The sequence below is a fragment of the Lepidochelys kempii genome, chromosome 4 (genome assembly GCF_965140285.1).
Source record: "Lepidochelys kempii isolate rLepKem1 chromosome 4, rLepKem1.hap1, whole genome shotgun sequence".
NCBI lineage: Eukaryota > Metazoa > Chordata > Testudines > Cheloniidae > Lepidochelys > Lepidochelys kempii.
Genome location: NC_136383.1, coordinates 8,558,422 through 8,579,921, shown reverse-complemented (window position 1 = coordinate 8,579,921; position 21,500 = coordinate 8,558,422). Strand labels below are relative to the sequence as shown.

Genomic DNA, 21,500 nt, shown 5'->3' with positions numbered 1-21,500 from the left:
ATTGCCCAGTCTGAAAGTCCCAGCACTTCACCCATCCACTACTAGGGCCTTTTGAAAACCCAGGCTCAAAAGCAGCCGATAAGAAGAAACTTTAGCATAAACTTTTTCACAGCAGTGGCACAAGTTTCCTCCCCTCTCCAGACAAACAGATTCCAAAAAATCCTTACTGATTTGGACTTAATTTCAACCAGGGAAGTGTACGCATTGACAGTTGGAAGCCTTCCACACACCTGGGCCAAGAAATGGTGGGACTTGTGCTCCTAAGTCCCTCGGGGGGTCTCAAAAGCACCCAAAGCCTTGATTTAGGCACCTCAGTGACCTGATTTCAAAAGTACATTTAGGAGCCCAGCTGTAAGGCCAAGATTTTCAGAAATAAGAAACCTCCTATATGTTTAGGTTCCTAACCACCCCCAAATTCCTCCCATTCCGAATTCTGCCGGTCTGTATGATTCGCCCCCCCTCTTCTGCGGCCATGTACACTTACTACTCGTTTGTCTCGGTATCTTGCATCGTGCGGCACAGGGTGGTGTCCCGAGTATGGAGGGTGAGCTTGAGGTGGAGGAGCATGGTGCTGATAATAAGGGTGATGGGGAGGCTGTTCCATAGCTGGATAGGGCGGCTACAATGAAATTAAAGGCTGTTTGTTGAACACTCCGAGATACAGTGCGTATCACCCGTAAAGTTAGGGTGACAAGGGAAACAAATACAACATTTAAATATATTCTCCTCTGCAGGTGGACTGCGGTTTAAAACATTATCTTGCATACAGAGTGTATGGCAGGACACTGCAGAGATTCCAACCAGATCTTCTCACTGAACTTCAGCTACCAGCATTTATTTAAAACTATATCCCAAAAGCACTTAAAGATACTCATCCGCATGCCTGACCAAGAGAAATACTATGAACACTTCAGCTTTCGTGAGTTCACTAGGTGTTGTACTGGCTACCTCATACAGGATGGAGTCATGCAGACAAGCATATCCTGGGCTGAGTGAGTTTTCAAGGCCAAAGCACCTGTTATTCCACTGAGTTTTATTAGGATATTCACATTTTGAAAGCAAGGCCTATTCCACAAGATAAAAATACGCAGCCAAAAAGCCAGAAGCTAAACTGATTATATATATAAAAAGAGCAGCATTTTGGCCATTCTCTTCCATGTCCCCCCATCCTCAAACAAGTTGCTTCCCCTCAACTTGTCGTACTTCCACTCCCTGCATTAGCCAGGCCATTCTCCCATCAATAGTCACCACAGTGTTTTGCTTGCATAGTGATTCCAAATTGAACTGCTTGGGAGGACTGGATTAGAGTGTAAATGCGTATTTAGCCAGCCTGTAGAGACGGGATCGGTAGACGGACATGGGTCACAGAACTGAGTTTTCTCTGAAGAGCTATTCCCTTCCTGCAGTCTGATAGTACCATTTGTTTAAATATTTTTGTACACATTGGCTTTTTTTTGTTCAGCTAGGAGTGAGAAGCCATGGGGGCATCTTTGCTGCTGGCAAACCATTTGACAATTCCCAAGTACAAGAGTCACAGCAGAGATCATGCTATAAATACACAAGTGTTATTGAGAAATAACCGCACAGTGACTATCCAACTCCAGGCACAGCCAGAACGCAGGGAATTGGATAACTGAGAATAACTAGTTATTCCTCAGTAACTGCAGATCATTCCTGCCCTCCAATTGGCAGAGAACCCCATCTCAGTATAACAAAGATAGCAACTGGTACATTATCGTGCACTCAGCGTATGTATATTTGTTTGCTGGTATGTATATTCAACTGAATACACAAAGGAACAAAAAAGCCAGTGCCACAGAGCAGCATGCCTAACCAGGACCATGCTAAATACACTCCAGTGCTTCCTAGATGCTTTACTGCCCATGCCAGACAACTCTTGCACTGTACCAGAGTGTATCTTCTACCATGCAGGTTCCCAGTGCCACAGACCCATCAGTGGCCAGTTTCCCTCCTGCTGTATTCTGTATTCCTATCCAACCTTCTTCAAATATTGATGGATTACTGGTCTGATCACATCCATTATAGTGCATTGGAAGGAGAGTTCTGTTGTGGTTTTTTTTTTTTTTTTTTTAAATGAGAACAAATTTCCTCACTTTTTAATTATGCATTCAAACTAAGCTGGATTCCTATGTCCTAGTACGTATTAGATTGTCAAGACCGCTTCAAGATACAAATATGTTGTTTGATCACTGTTAGTGAGAGTGACTACAATATCTTGACATTACCTACTGTAATTCACCCCATTCAATTTTGTTTCCCTGCAACACTTCATAATTTACTGTCCACAGCAGAAGTACCCAGCACTTTACTAAACAGAGTGCGAAGGCTGAGAGCAGCTCAGGGAGAGCAGGCACATCCACATGGTAATGTGGGGGTTATTTTCAATTAGAAAATGAAGCTGAACAAGACACAAACCATTCCTTGCCATGGTGGCGGTGGTCCCATGCTGTGGAATTCCCTCACGTAATCATTGTAGGACTACAATGAAAGAGAACAACATGAACATTTGATAACAACTTTGGAAGTGCAAGAAGTTATGTTAAAAACAAATGCATCAACCTACCCCATTTAAAAACACATCTCGGCGAACTCCTGAAAATCGTCTGTTGGGAATAAGATTTGTAAAACTCAATCCAGGTGATTGATATCAACAAGTTACCAGGACATAAAAATGAATAATATGAACACATCTTACCTGTCTACTTCTTGATACCTGGGATCCTTTATATACCCTGTTCAAACATCAAGCAGCGTTATCAATCCAATTTACCATTCACCATAACAATCCTAAATTACAGTCGTTAACATCCACCCTTCCATTGCAACAACCTCCTCTTACAGGTATGTTCTTGTATGCACTGCTGTTCTTATCTCACTTCAGAAGCGCTTGCAAAACAGTTTCTACAGACTTACAGCGGGTCTTTGATGGTAAATGAATGGCATACACAAAAGGGCATTCCAACGTTAAAGAATGGATAAATACACTCTTATGAGCTTGCATGCAGTACTAAAAAAGAATTGGGAAGGGGATATTTCTGCAAACAAGGACTAGACTGAATTGCTTGGCAATGCTCATGCACTTGATTATTGGCATGTATTGATTAACTGGTCAAGATTTCTACCTATTAACTGCGTGTCCAACAGACAGGGTTAATCTGGACAGCTCGATGCAACTATTGATGGAAGTTTCTTGAGAGATTAAAAATTAGGTCAAAATTTACAATGGATTATGATGGCACTAGGATAGCCTTAAAAAATGAGCAATTGGCACCTCTCGCTTTAAGCAGTTCCACAAAAAGCATTTGTAAAAGGTGGAAGGAATCAGGACATAGTAAAGCATTTTTGTAGTGCTACAGAAGTGATTTTTTAACTTGAATTCTCAGCTGTAAATAATGCTCTTGGAAGTTTGACTAATGATGACTGCACTCTATTGAAGTAACTCTTCTTTGAAGAAATCAGCCTCTGAAGTCTATTCAAACTTGACACTGAAATATAAGCAGGCTTTTTAAGGTTTAGAAATCTACTACGGAAATAATGCATTATACGCAGAAGTGCACATTCCATTCAGACTTCCTGGACTGAAGTCTGTCCTGTCCCAACACTGCCTCTTTCAGCAGCAAAGGTACCCTGGTAATACTGCAATCTGTGGCTGTTGCATTAATACTGCTGAAAAAGCTATTTTATTTTTGAAGACCCTAACTTTTCCAGCTGAACCTCCTCTCCGCCCTGCCAGTGGACCACTCTTGGGGGGGGAAAAAAAAAAAAAAAAAAAAGCATGAAGACTCTCTGACCCGCTTTATACCAAGTTTTTAAAAGTTTCTCTGAAAACAAAATGGGAACTTCTAGTACCATCCCACACATGACTTAAGGGTCATGGGGCCCCAGTTGTGAATCCCAGTTAAAAGTCTACAAAAAATGGTACAAAAAGTTCTCAATTCATTGCAAATAAATGCTTGTCAATCACCAATTTAAATTTGAAACCAATATAAAGATTATGGAAAAAAGTTAACATATGTCTATCACGGCCTATTTTTTCAGCTTTTCACTGAAAGTGGTACTTTGATAGTTCACCTTCACGATTAAGTTTCAGTTACCGTTTACGGGCAAGAAAGGCGCTCATCATAGAAATGAAACTCTCCCACCATTTAGGAAGCAATGGAGTTTGAAATGGTTATTTTAACTGTCTGGGTTACCACCTAATATAAGCAGGGTGGCCCAATTACTTTATGACTACTGAAGAATTTACACTAAACTTAAGGTGGGATTTTCAAGAGGGCTCAACACTGGCCTAACTCAGCTCCCAGTGAAATAAGTGGGAGATTTACCATCAACTTCAATGAGAGGAGAGGTAAGCAAAGCTGAGCGCTTTTGAAAAATCCCACTCTAAATCCTAGTCACATATTAAAAGCTCATTAGACCTGTATGAATTCAAAATTCCATAATAAAAATACAAATACTTTTACATTTGTGCACATGAGATATTAACCTGGTCTTTGGTGAAACTCAGGGGGATAGTCAATCCTTGGTTTCTTTCTGCTGTTATGAATATCATAATCCTCTGGTCGACGCCTATACAAATTAGACATTAGAGATTAAACAAGGTTGTTTGGCGCATTCCTCACAGCAGCATCCCCTCACAGAAAAAAAAAGCACCTTGAGCTGGCCAGGATCTCTGTTTAGAGTCATTCAGAACTCAGTCAGCTTTACATATGCTTCACAGTGTCAAGAGTTTACAAATTTAAGCATTAGATTTAACTTCAAATCACCAAAAGCCATACTCTATGCTAGATAAATACACTTGACTATCGCTTTTTAGGTATAAACAGACTGACAATAAGAGAGGAACTTGATCCAACCATAGCTTAATATCCAAAGAGAATATTTAACAAGCTGGTCTAAAACAATCTCTTAATTTACGCTTTAACACTATACTTTCCACTTTACCTCTTAATTTAACCTAAAAGGATTAGACAAAAAAAGAGACTCAGTAAATCTGATTAATCAGTCAAACTGACAAATCTAAATATAGTTACCTCATTTGCAAAGTGTTTTATCCATTTTACATGGACACCTTTTTGCTAAAATTTGTTAGCCACAGGGCAGACAAAACTTTTGTAAAATGAAAGCCTCTTTCCAGGTACATTTAAAAATAAATTTGTGCATCATTCGCACACATGCCTCTTTCACCATTAGCTGGCTAACTTGATTGGACTAGAAGTCTTTTTGGATTGTCACTGACTAATCACTAAATTACTAGTTTAACCTCAGTTCCTTCTAAGGAAGGATTAATTCTAAAAACTCAAGCATCCTAACTGAAATAATTAGAGCTCTTGTCTAAAGACTGTTCTGTTGCTGATGTGAAGCATTAAAAAATCTGCAAGAACTTCACTCATGCTGGGGGAACCCATTTTAAAAGCAGCTCCATTCCAGTTATTGGCTTGAGTTAGTTCTTCAATAGACTTATGCTGGTCATTAGTGCCCCTCCACCAAGAAAATATAGAGCATTACAGTGGCCAATCACTTTTTAGTATTAGATTGTTTAAAACATTCTGAATTTTCCAGCAACAGGTATAGTTCCTTGATAAAGGATTCAAATTAAAGTTCCTTCAAATCAGTTAACCATTTTGCAAACTATACCAGCTGTTAATAGCTCTACTAATTGACCTGTTTCCATAACAATCATTTCTCCTCCCCCTTCCCACTTTCTAGTTTTTAAAAGCCCACTTTACCCAGTATCAAGTTTTTTGTTTTTTTAATGAAAGCAGATTCTTCACCCTCTGAGCAAAAAACCCAAAAACCAAAGCAGTTGCATCTACAGCAAAATCAGTTTAAGAAAAATAAAAGCTGGTGTAAAGAATGAACATACCGCTTTCTTGTAGTTTTGAGAGTGCATTTACGACCGGTATAAAACATGATAGTAACAGTTCATATAGTAGTCCAACTACTGACTTTAAGCTGTAAGCCACATACATAAATGGAGGCCCTGGCAGGCTTGAGAAGGTGTGGTGGTGTTATATGTATAGTTTGCAGTCCATTGCAAAACCTTCACTTGTAAATACTTTATTGCACTGGAAACCTCTTAGCTTAACTTCAAAAGCCATCTTGGTGCTCAGTCCTTTAAAGCCAAAAATATGGGGGCGCTGCCAGGTTTCCTCCTACCTACTCGTTACAGTGTCCTTTTTAAGCTCAAGGAAATGGGGACTCTTGTTGGGTATCTGTACCTACCACAGGATGTTTCCGCAAAGAGGAAACTTAACCAAAGGTTTCAGCCCAAACCATACAGTCTTTAGCAGGAAAAAAAACTTTAGATTTATCTGTAAGCAAAGTGGCTACACACAGGGAAAAGGTGTTTGGTAGAAGGGCTTATATCAGTTCTTTGCAAAGACTTCTCCAATTCTGTAACAAGTTATACCCCCTTTTCCTGGTAAATGCTGTTAAGTTCATAAAGCAGTGATCAATAACCATGTCGATCCTCTAAAAACACTTTAAAGTCCACAGGTACTGCCAACATCTGGAAAGGTTGTATATACAGACACAGCAACAGCCATTCTTTTTGGTTTGTTGCCGGGTCTCCAAGGGCCACTCGATCCCCTTTGGAAAGAACCTACTGTTTTCAGAAGCTCAGCAAGATGTGTGAATTCAGTGGTTACATGTTAGAGAATATTTGGCAATGGGGTTAACACATCACGGTGATACAATTTGAAATAGTCCCAATAATGCTCCTCTTGAATATCAAAATTATTTAAATATTTTATCCTCAAAATGAGGCGGCATCTTCTGCAAAATTATAAGTGATCCTTATAAAAGTCCCATATTTGATAAGGCTTATCCAGAGACACACCTGAAAGAAAAGGCTTTTACAAGATATTAACATATTTTGGCATATAAAGACTTCCTCTTCCTCCATCTAGCCTGCTCATAATAAATCCAAGCTTACCTATGGCTGACATTACATGTTGTGTTATCTGTATAAAAGATTTAGTCTAAACTAGACAGCTTTATTTATATAAGAACTATTTTTCTGCAAAAGCAAAGATCCCCATTTTCCTCTTGAAATATGACAGATCGGGGGACAATGTGAAATCCTCAATGAAGCCACAAACTCGTCCATGCAGCTTGATTTGAGGATTTTCTCTCTTCTTTATCGCAGGGAAAGCTTTTGATGAATCACATTCCTCCATCACGTTATTCTGATACATGTGCCTATTATCAGTCCAAAGAACGTTTCTAACCTTCCCACATCCCGGACTGGTTCTCGACGGGATGGACGTCCTCTTGATCGGGGCTGTGAATGCATTCGTCGCTTGTGCCGCATTTTATGAATGACTTGATACAAGTCAATGCTTTCATCAGGAGGGAATAGGAGACAAAGCTGGGTTCCACATTCAAGCTCAATTTCCTAGAATTAGTTAGAAGTTAAACAGTGATTTACAAGCTGAAAACAAAGAACCTCTCTCATTAATTACTTTCTCCAGGTACAGAAACACTTTGAAAAGAAGACCTCAATCCCACAAAATAATGAGCACAGTACAGTTTTATTAGCTTCAATGCTTTGGGGATATTTAGCATCATCATAAAATAGCCCTCTGCTGAGGACACAATACCTTCCTAATAGACATCCAGGTCAGCTTCATTTCATTATTGTTTAAAATTGAAAGAGTTTTTTGTAATCACATAAAATTAAGGAAAATAATCACCACGTACCTTAATCAGTTTACACTGTAGTCTGGAATATATGGATGATAATCCCACAAGCATGGTGAAGCAGATTTATTTTCAAGAATTAAATGTTATCCAAACTCAGTGAAAGAACCATAAGCAGTTTGTGAAACTGAGGTTTAATTTGTGTAATTACTGTATATTATGTTTCTAGCATATAAGGCAATTTGTTACAGCTAACTGAAAGCATACATTTTACCATTCATACGTTACCTGAATATACTGAATATGCTCTCCAATGGTTCATTAATTTCATATAATCATTTTAAAAAAGGGATTGACTGCAATTCTTCCGACAGTTAGGGGGACAGAAAGTATTTTCGTTTTAAAACATTTGTTTAGCCATTTAAAGGGCAACTGTCAAAGAATCAGATAAAATTCCTTTAAACAATATTAATAAAAATTTTAAAAAGCATACTCTGATTTGCACTGTCCATTTGCTTTTTGTAAATTATTAATTTTGAACAGTAAAATCGGATAGATAGTTCTACTGCCTCTAGAGTCACTTTTACTTTGTTCCTATGTACAAGATGAATCGCGTTTGGATCTACCACACTGCAGGGGAATATTTAACCCGCAACACCCCCGCTCAAAAAAAAAAATTGTTTTTTTTTAAATAAAAACCATTCATGTTGATTTTGAAGAGCGTTTTTAAATAAAACGTAAGTTACTGGAGTTGACAGTGTCCATTTCAGTGTATTCTCGAATATTTGGTAGAACTAAGAGGTACCAGCTTGCATTTTAAAGGTGTGCCTATTACAATGGTAGAATGTGTCAGAAGAAACTTAATACATAAGGCAAACCCAGTGCAAAAGACAGAATTGAAAGCACCAGAACTTGTTCTAAAAAGCACAATACTCTACTACAAAGTGAAAGTTATAGCACCACAAACTTAACATAAAATTTGTTACACTGCAACTTTGAAAGTTTGTTAGCACCAACTGCTGCTCATCACATTATATCCAGACCAAAATTGCTGATAATTTGCTTAACCTAACTGATAAACTTACTTTTGCAATTCTGCTCTCTCTCCAGTACTATGAGCAATCAACCTTGCCCCACATATGCCCTTGTCAACGAAAGCTGTACTGCAAGAGCTGAATAGTTATAAGAGTTTAAAAGTTATCACACCTTGAGTAAGTTTATCTAAATCAAGTCTTTTGTTTCACTTTATTACTAAAGGCATTGATTAAAAAAATTGACAAACCTGTCCGTCACGTCCAATCTTTACTGGTTTATGTTCATTCCAAGGATTGGTCAGGTGAGCAGATTTAGTGAAGGGTAATTCACGCCTAAATATGCAAGTGGTATCATTTATAGTTATTTTGTCTATTTAGTTTAAAAAATGCATACAACAGGACATTATGTACTGTATAACCTCATTAATTTGCCCTGTGACATGATCCTTTGAGAATTACTGACTTAAAAATCCATGCATTTAGATATCTGTATTTCAATATTATGGAGTTCAGAATATACTAGTCTATTTTACAAAAAAAACCACCCAAACAATGTTAGCACGGAGACCTCTCACTACAGCACTCTATTTAACTTCTGAGGTGATAAGAGCATGTACTAATTTATAAATGCTGGTTAGCAAGGTTCTCTTGTATAGATAAGACTATTATCGTTCAGTGTGCTACTAAATAACAGAAGTTCCAACTCTGACATACTGCCGCCTAAAATGCTAACACATATAAATCTGGTAACGTTCGAGTTCTGGTGGGTACAATTCTCTAGATTTTGTCTGAGCCAAGTGGAAGTAGCATTACATCTTTGAGGATGCATTAGATTATTGGATAATCACTGGAGGAAATTTCCTACAAGTGCTCCCAGAACTTGATTGTCTTGCTTATGTTTGTTTTATGACCTTTTAGTAGGCATGTCCCATCACTTTACCTACTGTTTTACATCAGATATGCATAATTTATTCCATCCAAAAAGGAGCATCTATTCCCCCCGACCTGGCCTTCATTTTAACAAGTTTTGAGGCAGTAGCATCTTTCATGCTTAGCCAGACCCCGTGGTACAAAACACTTCCCCTCTGAGTTTTTATTCTGCTCTCCAGGGCTGCGAGTCCAGAACATTTCAAAGGAACACTGTTTTATAAAAGGAAGATTTTAAGGTAACTGCAAACAAATGCTTGTAATTTATTAGGCTACTAAAAAAAAGGAAGCGCTCAGTTAAAACAAAATCCCTGTGTAAAATGTTTAGGACTATGCAAACAAAAAGCAATTGCTATAGCAATCTCACTTATAGGAAGAAGTCCCAAACCCAGCTATAGTAATAATGGGGCAGATTTTTCCCCCACTGAAGTGAATTTCAGTGAGATGGAAATTTTCAAAAGGGGTACAGCCAAACAACAGATAGAATGTATAAATGCTACTATTTAAATGAACAGAAATATTTACCTGCAAATCCAGTCAATTTTAAAGACACCTCCCAACATTTTAGCATTCATTCCTGCAGGCAGAACCCAGTGTATTGGGGATCCTCCATGATGGGATTCAGACGAGAGCCTTGCAAATCCTAGAGGAGTTGAGATAGCAGAGGGTAACAGAACAGCTTCTTTAAAAAACAAAACCAACACCACGCCACACATATCAAATGTTACTTTCATTTACCTTGGAATTTTCCACTTTCTCTCACAGAAAATATTAAAATAACACTTCTTGCTGCTCTAAATGCAGCATTAAGCTTCTTCTCGTTCACTGGAAGAGTTGACCAAACACCCTACAAAAAAACCCAAGGGAAATGTACACAAGTCAGTCACTGCAAGAAACTATTCATTAACTCAATATTTTAAAAGAGATTTAAATGGGGGGGGGGGGGCGGCGGCTAATGGTCTGGAAGAAAATACTGCGGGGCAGCTGTATTGGAGACCTACTGGTATTGCCAACCCCAATGTTAAAAAGTCATGAGATTTAATAATAATAATTAAAAAAGAAAAAAGGCTCATGTTTAAGCCAATGTGTTGGTTATTTGCCTTGTGGTTTCTGAGTTTTTAGGGTGTACCCAGGTCATCTTTTCAAGTTTTTCCTCTGCAAAAATGACAGTGAGAAACTTAGTTTATATTTTAAAGAAGATTCTCACATAAAGCCCCACCTCTTGGAGTCAGGTTAAGTTTAACACAAAATATCATGGAGTCTTATGATAATTAAAAAAAAAAATCAAATCACAAGATTGGGCAACACTGGGATGGCAGAGCTGAAGAATACTGTAGAAAAGCCATAGTTAATGTCAAGGGGAGAGCTCTGCCTGCAGAGTGTTTCAGGCTCTATGCTTCAATTACTGGCACTGAATGAGTTACAGACTAGCCCATGCCAAAGGCACAGAAGAAGAGTTACTTTACATATAAAGACTGCAAGTAAAGTAATAGTGCTCAAGAATTTGAGCAGTGAATGTGCTGTTGCCAGCTCAGACAGGAAGTCAACATGCTATTGTGGCTTTATTCTCCCAGCAGAAAAGCAAAGGTGCCAAGCACCCACAGCTATGACTTTCCACAGTCCAAGCCCAAAGTTAAAACCCTACTGCAAAGGATTTAATTTTAAGCTTCATTTGATGGTTTTACTTTTTCAATATTAGCACAGTTTAATAAAAAAAAAAAGGGGGGGGGGGAGAGATAGGCCTCCTGCCCCACCCAAACTGGGTAACATTGTACTGACTTTTCCCTGTATTTCCTTTCCACATTATTGCCAGCGTGTAACATGCAAATACAAACTGCCCTATCATCCTCTCTGTACGTGGAAAGACAGCTGAGCTGCCCCTGTGGCAGCACCTCCTTCAGCCTAGAAGGGTGATCTGGAGGGCAGGCAATAGAGTGGCCAGAGAGATGCACCATACCCACCTCTTCCCAGACATCACTCAGAGTAGACACATAATAATACAGCCAGAGACTACAGTTCTGTGCCCCCCCCGCCCCCCCCGGCCTATCATATGGGTGTAGTTGAACTCCCATTTTAAAAAGGGAGGTGGAAGTCTCAAGGGAGCTGATGGCTTCAGAAGCCATAGCAGTAAAAGACCCTATTACCAAGAATTAGTGATCCAGCCCAGTGCCCTATTCTACAATGGGGCACGCTCTGCCCCTCAATGAAATGGTGAAAACCCTTCACATGGAACTCCACACAAACTTCTCTCTGACAGGAAGCAGTGAGGAGGCCCAAACTTATTTCCTTTCTGAACTGTCTTGCTCCCCGCTCCACCCTCATTGAGTGAGGTTACAATCCAGGATGTATTTTAACCATTTACTCAGTGAGGGGTAAGTTGCCCTGCAAGAAAAGCAGACTAAACAAACAGGAAAGATCAAACTTGGAAGCCTAAAACTAGGCACCTAAATAACATGTGGTCTGATTTCACAGATTCCGAGCACCCCAGCTTGCATTAATTTAACTTCAGGTACTAAAGTTTTTAAACTGATGAAGTGTCCACATATACACAAGTCAGCACCCCTTGACAGCTGTTGAAACTAACTGCATTAAAATGAAATATCCTCCAAAACAAAAGTCATGATACACTACACATATCTAGCAATGCAGGAACTATGCCCTGAATAAATTTAGTAACCGAAGAGAGACCGTGTGCCACATTTTTCAAGAAGTTCTGATAGATTAAGCTCTTTCAGGAAAGTACTTCGTTCTGTGTTTATTTAGCACCTAGTACAATGCCTGATCCATGACTGGGGCTCCCAGGAGCCACAATAATAATGATAATATTAATATTAAATACCCCATTTTCCCCCTAGATTCAGAAATGTTTTTAAAAAAGTTATATTTGAAATAAATTTCTTGTAGCAAGTCAAATGTTGCTCCAAAATGAAGTTACTTACCTGTAACTAGAGGTTCTTTGAGATGCGTGGTCCCTATCTGTATTCCACTGGGGGTTATACACATACACCCCACGTGCCCGGAGCTTTTGAAAGTACTAGCGTCTGCCCATGTGCCCTTGCTTCGCCTCATGGTTTCAACTGAGGCAATAAGGGGTGGGGTAGACTGACTGTGCCTTCAGTTCTTTCTTCAAAGCAAAACAAACAGATCTGTGGCAGAGGGGAAGAACGGTGGGACTGGAATACAGATAGGGACCACACATCTCGGAAGAACCTCCAGTTACAGGTAAGTAACTTCCTCTTCTTCTTTGAATGATAGTCCCTACTGTATTTCCCCGAGGGTGACTGACAAGCAGTACCTAGTCAGGAGGAGGGTGCAAGGAAGATGACAGAACCGTGGAACGGAGAACAGCCACACCAAATGAGGCATCTGCAGCAGAGTCTTGCACCAGGGCAAAATGGGGAAAAAAAGGTAAAGGTATGCACTCAACTCCATGTGGCCGCGCTATGTATGTCCATGAGTGGCATGTCGTGAAGTGCAGCCATTGTTGATGCCTGTGCTCTCACAGAGTGGACTCATACCTCAACGGGTGAAGACAGCCCCGATAATTGATAGAGCATGAAATCCAATTAGAAATCCTCCGAGTGGAGATGGCCTGCCCCTTAATCCTTTCCGCTATAGCGTCCAAGAGTCCCCAGGGGGCTTCCCGAACAGCTTAGTCCTCTGCAGGTAAAAGACCAGGGCCCTACAGACATCAAGGGAGTGAAGGCATGTGGCTTCGGAAGAAAGGCCATACATGTATGGGTTGGTTGAGGTGAAAGCAGGAAACCACTTTAGGCAGAAACTTGGAATGCAAGCGCCGGGAAACTTTGTCCTTATGGAACGTGGTGAAGAGAGCGGGGAGTTCGGCCATCATGGCCCCTGGTTCGCCTAACCTTCTTGCAGAGGTAACAGCTGCCAGGAAGACAACCTTCACGGAGAGAAGAAAAAGGAAACAGGAGGCCAGAGGTTCGAAGGGTGAGTTCATCAGTGCTGTGAGGACAAGGTTGAGGTTCAGGGTAGGGCTGTCGATTAATCGCAGTTAACTAAAAAAAATTAATCGCAATTAATCTCACTGTTAAACAACAGAATACCAATAGAAATTTAAATATTTTTGATGTTTTTCTACATTTTCAAATATATCGATTTCAATTGCAACACAGACTACAAAGTGTCCAGTGCTCACTTTATTTTTGATTATAAATATTTGCACTGTAAAAATAGGAATTTTTTCAATTTACCTCATAACAAGTACAGTAGTGCAATCTCTTTATCATGAAAGCGCAACTTAAAAATGTAGTTTGTTACAGAACTGCATTCAAAAATAAAAAAAATGTAAAACTTGAGAGCCTAAGTCTATTCAGTCCTACTTCTTGTTCAGCCAATCGCTAAGAGAAACAAGTTTGTTTGCATTTACAGGAGATAATGCTGCCCACTTCTTAATTACAATGTCACCTGAAAGTGACAACAGGCGTTTGCATGGCCCTGTTGTAGCTGGCATCACAAGATATTTACATCCCAGATGCGCTAAACATTCATATGTCCCTTGATGCTTCAACCACCATTCCAGAGGACATGCATCTATGCTGATGACCAGTTCTGCTCGATAATAATCCAAAAGTAGAGTGGACCGACTCATGCTCATTTTCATCATCAGAGTCAGATGTAGGCCAGCAGAAGGTTGATTTTCTTTTTTGGTGGCTTGGGTTCTGTAGTTTCTGCATCAGAATGTTGCACTTTTAAAGACTTCTGAGAGCATGCTCCACACCTCATCACTCTCAGATTTTGGAAAGCACTTCAGATTCTTAAACCTTGGGTTGAGTGCTGTAGCTATCTTTAGAAATTCCACATTGGTATCTTCTTTGTATTTTGTCAAATTTGTAGTGAAAGTGTTCTTAAAACGAACAACATGTGCTGAGTCATCATCTGAGACTGCTATAACATGAAATATATGGCAGAATGCGAATAAAACAGAGCAGGAGACATAATTCTCCCCCAAGGAGTTAAGTCACAAATTTAATTAATGCTCTTTTTTTTAAAATTAAACGAGCATCACCACCATGGAAGCATACCCTCTGGAACGATGGCCTAATCACGAAGAGGCACATGAATCTTTAGCGATCCGGGATGTAAATATCTTACGACGCCAGCTACAACAAGGCCATGCAAATGCCTGTTCTCACTTTCAGGTGACATTGTAGTTAAGAAGTGGGCAGCATTATCTCCCGTAAATGCAAACAAACTTGTTTCTCTTAGCGATTGGCTGAACAAGAAGTAGGACTGAACAGACTTTTAGGCTCTCAAGTTTTACATTGTTTTATTTTTGAATGCAGTTCTGTAACAAACTACATTTTTAAGTTGCACTTTCATGATAAAGAGATTGCACTACTGTACTTGTTTGAGAGAAATATTTTTCAATTTACATCATTTTTACAGTGCAAATACTTGTAATAAAAAATAAAGTGAGCACTGGACACTTTGTATTGTGTTGTAATTGAAACCAACATATTTGAAAATGTAGAAAACATCCACAAATATTTTAATAAATGGTATTCTATTATTGTTTAATCGCACGATTAATCAAGATTAATTTTTTTAAAAATCACTGACAGCCTTAGTTCCGTGGAATGAATGGGAGGATACAAGGCCCTTCCAGAACCTTGCAGTTAATATGTGAGTGAAAACCAAGTGCCCTTCCACAGGACTGTGGAAAGCACTAATGACTGCTATGTGTATCTTGATAAGAGCTGAGAGTGAGTTCAGATACTTTCAGGGACAGGCGATAGTCCAAGAGAAGAGGAATGCCTATGGCCTCAGGGGCAAGCCCTTTCTGCATGGCCCAGGAGGCAATATGTTTCCACTTGGCTTGGTAGGATCGCCAAGTGGATTCTTTCCTGCTACTTGTGAGGATGCCTCGTACTACCGATGAGCACTCCCGTTCGAGTCAAGATGCCCATCCAAAAACCAGGGTCTCAAGTGAAGCATCTGTAAATCAGGATGTCTGATCCTGCTGTTGTGTGATAAGAGCAGCTCTGGGAATGTTGGTATCAGAAATGAAGTATGGTTTGACAGGCGGAGAATAAGCGGAAACCAGAAATAGAGAGGCCAGGACAGGGCGATCAGGATGACAGTCGCGCTCTCCCCCCGTGGAATCTTTGGGAGGACCGAGGGCAGGAGAGGTAGGGGAGGGAAGGCATAATTGAACTGGTCTGACCAGCAGATGACGGTGTTCTTGGAACAGGCTCCGAGCCTGCCCTGGAAGGAGTGCCGTCCGCATTTGGTGCTGGCATGGGAGGCAAAGAGATCCTTGGTCAGAGTCACCAAACAGCCGAAAACGTCTATGACCACGGAATTGTTTAGCTCCCATTTGTGGTCAGCCATGAAATTGCTGCTGAGAGCATCCAATCATGTTCTGAGTCCCTGGGAGATAAGCCACTGAAAACAGGATACCTTGTGTGATGCTTCCACACACAGCGCTGGTGATCTTGTACCCCCTTGCTTGTTTATGTAGTAAACAGTGGCAATGTTGTCTGACATGATGAGAACATGACAGGAAGACCTGAGGAGCAGTGGTGAGCCTGAACGGTAGAACTCTGTATTGTAAGTGCCAAGGGCCCATTGTAAAGCTCAAGAACCATCTGTGGTTTGCGTGGATATCTATATTGAAGTAAGCATCTTGTTGTATACCACATGCCTCTTTCTAGCAAGATACGATGGCTGTGAGAATGACCACATAAAACTTCGGCTTGCATTTGAAGTGGTTGAGACCACAGAGATTTAGGGTTTGTCTCGTTCCCCGCTTTTTCTTGGGTACCAGGAAATAGGTGGGGTAGAACCCTGCGCCCTGAAAGGTCATGCAAACAGGCTCTATCACCTCTCTCTGCAGGAGTCAGTCCACCTCTAAGGTGAGGATACTATTGTGAGAGTGGTCTAAGAAGTGGGACTGGGACGGGGGGATGTGGATGAGGTAGCACTGTGAACTTGATCATACAGCTATGTTGAACATCATACAGGACCCACTTGTCCATTGTTATCGCGCTCCAGGCTGGCAGAAAGTGTGCTAGACATCCCTGAAAGGAGTGGGTTGTATGAACTGTGGGGTGCAAGGTGGTTCATGACTCTCTAACTGCACTCAGAATTACTGCTTACATGAAGTTTGAGTGTGTGATGTCAAAGACTGTGCTGACGGACCACGCAGACAGGGCCGTTGGGTCTTTTGACACTTATGGGGAGGCTCACAGGGTTGCTGATGGAAGAATTGAGGAGCTCTATGCCATTGTGCAGGAGTTGGATGACAGAATTTGCACAGGGGCGTATAAATACCCAGTGATCACAGGGTGGCTCTACAGTCTTTGAGGGAGTACAGGGAATCATCAATCTTCTAGCTGAAGAGGTGATATTCATCAAAAGGGAGATCCTCAATTGTGTTCTGCACCTCCCTTGGGAAACCACATGAATGCAGCCAGGATTCCCTCCCCAAGACGATCCCTGTGACCATAGTGTGTGAAGATGGGTCCACCGAATCCACCATGGCCTGAAGCGTTGTCTGGGTGACCAGTTTGCCTTCTTTTAAAATACCCTGGGAAGTGGGCATGATCCTGCTGGGGAAGCTTGACTGCAAAGTCCAAAATTGGTCATAATTCAAAAAGTCATATTTTGTCAGTAATGCCAAGCAATTAGAGATGCGAAACTGAAGGCTGGCTGAAGAAAAGATGAGCTAGGAGGTCCAATCTCTTTCTTACCCTCCTTGTCGGAGCGGAAAGTGGGTGTTGCTGCCTGGCCCGTTTAGTAGCAGCCTGAATAACCAGGGAATTGGATGAAAGGGGGATGCAGGAGGGGTGAGAAAGCAGAAACTCAGACCCTTCGTTGGTACATAGTATGTTTTTTGTCTCTCTTTTGGGGTAGGTGCTCAAATGGCCTAGTTGATCAGGAATGCCACTCTGGATGGTACCAATACATGCAGAACATCAAGTAACTGATGTTGGCTGTCCTGCACCTCCTCCAGTGGAATGTGGAGGGCAGCAGTCACACTATGTAACAGTTCCTGGAATTGGTGCTAGTCGTTCGGAGGCGGAGGAAATAGTCCACAACACTGCCACATCTGGAGATGAGGGAAACTACTCTGGATCCAGCGGAGTCGGGCTAACCAGTGCATCTTCCAACCCCAGGTCCAAACATCTACTTGTTGAAGGACAGAGTTGAGAGATGAGGGACTCCTCTTGGGCAGATCAGAAAGATTCAACAGGTAGATATTTGGGTCAAGACCCCCAGTATGGGCAACCAGGAGGATCTTGTGGTTGCTGCAGGAGTCCCCACGGAGTGGGGTACCAGTAGCTCCTGTGCTGAGGAAAGGGAGGATATTGCCACCTAGCTCATGGAGCTTTTGGGCACTCATGCCGACAGAATGGGAGAAGCAGATCATGTGCTCCATCCGAGTCCACAGACACTGAGAAGTCAGATCCTTGTTCGAATGGTGGTGCCGTCAGAACGAGCGGATCCGAGTGAGTCACTGGGTCATGTTCCTGAGAACATCCCTAAGGCAGCAAGTGCAATGCAGAAGAACTGGGTCTCTTATGAGGCAAATGAACCGGGAGACATGGCGACGTCACCTCATGCAGGACCAACAGTTCATGAGATCCAGGAGCTGACTTGAGCCTCCTCAGTGTCAGTGGCATGCATTCCACAGATGGAACTGGGGATGGAATGGAGGACTGCCTTGGAACCAACGATTCCTGTGACTTCGGCAGTACCGATCCAGAAAAGATACGTGGCTCTGTAACCGGGATTGGTGGATCCTGTGTTCTATGCAACTTCTTGTTGTGCTTGTGAGCCTTGGAATGTGCCACTTCTCCATGCCTGGAACTCATGGAGAATGCAACGATATTCTTGGGCTTTGAGGAAGAATTACTGCCATGCTTATGCACACGCTTCCTTGCCTCACGGCTAGGTCCCCTGAACGGGAACTGTAATGCTAGTACCAGCAGAACTGGACTGGAGCTCCACTTTAGGAGACATGCTCCTCAACCGCTCAGGCTGATGTACCGGGGTGGTGGTGCTGTGTTCCCCAGCCTGGATCTGAGTGCGGCCTCATGGCTACCTCCATGAGGTGCTTCTTGAGGTGGAGAATCTGGCCTTCCCAGGTATGGGCTGGAAGCAGAGGCAGATACTGCACCTCAATGCGACGTGCAGATCTTTGGTGTAATGCAATACCCAGGCATGGGGAGGGAAGAGGAGAGGAAAGGTGGGTAGCTGGTAAAACAGCATCCCAAAGTCCTTAAAATCCTAAAAACTACTTCTAACACTAAAACTGCTACAACAGTAACAAAATACTAACTATAGACAAGAATAAAACAGTCTTTTTTCTGTATTTAGGAAAATGCATCACAAGAGATGAGAGGACAGAAAAGGCTCCAACTCAGACAATGCGGCGGTGAGAAGGAACTGAGGGTGCAACTGGTATGCCCCGCCCTTTTATCACCTTGGTTGAAACCATGAGGCGGAGGCAAGGGTGCACATGGACCAGCAGACACTACTACTTTCAAAAGCTCCAGCTCAGAGCACTTGGTGAATGCATATAACCCTTAGTGCAATACAGATAGGGACCATCATTTGAAAAAGAACTTTTCCTGACTGACTTCCTACATGACCATACTCCAAAACACAGAATTATAGGACCGGAAGGGACGTCAACAGGTGATCTAGTCCAGTATCCTGCACTCAAGACAGGACTAAGTATTATCTAGACATCTGAATACACTGATTCTTTAATACAACAGCCTAAATTTTTCTTTTGCCAAAATTTAATATTAAGAGAATCTTGACCCAGAAATAACAGACATCAATTCAGGCAGTTTTTCATTTGTTTTACTTGGAATTACATACAGATCAAACTCTCACCATGTACTGAAAGAGGTACATTTAGGGGCCAGAATCGGAGATGCCCCTGGCAAGGGAAGAGAATAACTCAGGTGGCATAAAGTTGGCTGAGCCTGCTGCCATGTCATCCATCACCAACTGCGCTCTCAATATCGGAGGCGTCTCAGTGGTGGATAAAAAACTACCACTCCAATTCTCATCTGGTATACAGTCCTTAGTAATTACAGCCAGCCGGCATAAGTTAAGAGCAGTCAAGGAGCTGCTCTAAGTTGTGCTGGAGCCAGAGCAACTACAATTTGAGAATTAGGAAGCTAAAAATGGGTTTGCAATTTTGGCACAGGAGATAACATGGGCTTGAGTGTCAGTCCCTTTCTGTACAAAGTTTCGTGATAAAAAAATCAGTTTCAAGAAAAGTTTGACGTACCTTAGCTTTGGCAAGTGAAACATTTTCATGGTTGTTACTCTTGATGAGAAAAAATCTTGCATCTTGGAGAATATATTTAAGTTTACTGGTTTGGTCTGAAAAACAAAATTTTAAATAAGCTCAAGTTTAAACTTTTAAAAATTATTTCCACAAGGTAGCGGGTGTTTATTTTTAGCCCTCCCAACCCCTACCTAAATCAAGAGTTAAAACCTTCCACCCCCAGCTTCAACCTCGAAGACTATGCCAAAGAGCACGCAATGCCAAGCTTTTATTTAAAACAAATAAAATAAAATAAAAATTAAAACAAAGTAACTTCAGATAAAAATCAAACAAAGCCTAGTGATGTTCCGATATACTTGTATCCCAGCTTACAGCGCCAGAATAGGTGATGTGAACCATTTATGTCAGGCACTGTTGAATAGAGTATTGTTAAATACATTCTCCTTTTCAAGTAAAAGCATCTCATTGCTACTTTGCTGCTCCTGCAAGAAGCAAATAATTGACACTTTTTTGCACCTCTGATGACATGCAAAAATAAATCAGGATGGAGATGCATCACTGTTTACACTCACAAATCAAGTATTCAGATTGTTATATCGGAACATTACCACTTCGACATAACATAATGAATGGACAGAGACAATGGCTCGTGATGGGGCATGCATTAAAAATTCAAATTTAAATGATACCTTTTTGGACAGCACGAACGGAAGATGATAATTTCTCATGCTTCTTTTCTGAACCTGTGTTTAGCCAAAGTACATTTGTTCAGATTGAGCCTTGATAGAGATAAGATACAATTTCTACAGCCTTGTCACATACAATTTTCATTCATGACAAATTATTCTTCCTGGCGCGCACCCACACACACAAAAATACTGCTCAATGTGCACGAGTGTTTTGTTTTAGTTTTTTGGGTTGTTTTGGTTGTTGTTTTTTGTTTGAACAGTTTCCTACTCAGAAAACTAGTCACTGAATCATCATCTTCCAAGTTTTTTAAAAAAGTGAAAATTCCACTTAAGCAACAGAATAGCATTAAAGTAACAAGAAAGCCTACTTCCCCAAAATTATCCACACAGAACATGCCAAAAGTCAATACAAAATTAACAATTAAAAATTAAGCTGCATACCCCACAAATTTCTACAGCGTTCACATTTCAAGATTTGATATAAGTCAGCATGACAGGCAGTAAAAAGAAAAAATACCTGCATATGATTCTGATGCAGAACTTCCACTTCTATCAAAAACAATTGGAGAGATACCTCTAGCTCTCTTCCTTTCCTTCTTTTTCTCATCTAAAAATCCCAAAACAAAGATAAGGAGTACTGTAAATATCACACATGGAAGACAAGAATGGGATGAAAGTACTGGCAACAGATAAATGTGATTTGTGATAACTACAAGATCTAGGTTTCTGTCCTAAGGCCCCTCCTCAAACATCATGTACAACGAGTATTTACCCTAATTTTCAGACTTGTAGTTCATGAGGGAAAGGTAAACAGCAAGAAATTTGCAAGTTCCATACAAAGTTTAAGATACAGAAGTGATTCACTAGGTTTGGGGCTGCTTTAGGTCTTCTCTCCAATGCTTTAGAAAT

At 41.0% G+C, this 21,500-nt stretch overlaps 1 protein-coding gene across 4 annotated transcripts in view; it reads right to left on the bottom strand.

The window, feature by feature from the left end:
- The window catches only part of YTHDC1 (YTH N6-methyladenosine RNA binding protein C1), a 33,555-nt gene that overhangs the window by 1,016 nt on the left and 11,039 nt on the right, over positions 1 to 21,500 (bottom strand). Inside the window, exons 5-16 of one of the 4 annotated variants that reach the window (XM_073340260.2) lie at positions 21,109 to 21,198; positions 20,592 to 20,645; positions 19,903 to 19,997; positions 10,365 to 10,473; positions 10,152 to 10,269; positions 8,948 to 9,032; positions 7,254 to 7,420; positions 4,508 to 4,590; positions 2,717 to 2,753; positions 2,585 to 2,648; positions 2,437 to 2,499; positions 485 to 619 (exon numbers count right to left, since the gene is read on the bottom strand). In XM_073340260.2, coding sequence (XP_073196361.1) covers positions 485 to 619; positions 2,437 to 2,499; positions 2,585 to 2,648; positions 2,717 to 2,753; positions 4,508 to 4,590; positions 7,254 to 7,420; positions 8,948 to 9,032; positions 10,152 to 10,269; positions 10,365 to 10,473; positions 19,903 to 19,997; positions 20,592 to 20,645; positions 21,109 to 21,198 — 1,100 coding nt within the window. The remainder of the gene's footprint in view (positions 1 to 484; positions 620 to 2,436; positions 2,500 to 2,584; positions 2,649 to 2,716; positions 2,754 to 4,507; positions 4,591 to 7,253; positions 7,421 to 8,947; positions 9,033 to 10,151; positions 10,270 to 10,364; positions 10,474 to 19,902; positions 19,998 to 20,591; positions 20,646 to 21,108; positions 21,199 to 21,500) is intronic. The other 3 variants (XM_073340257.2, XM_073340259.2, XM_073340258.2) reach the window with 3 other exon arrangements.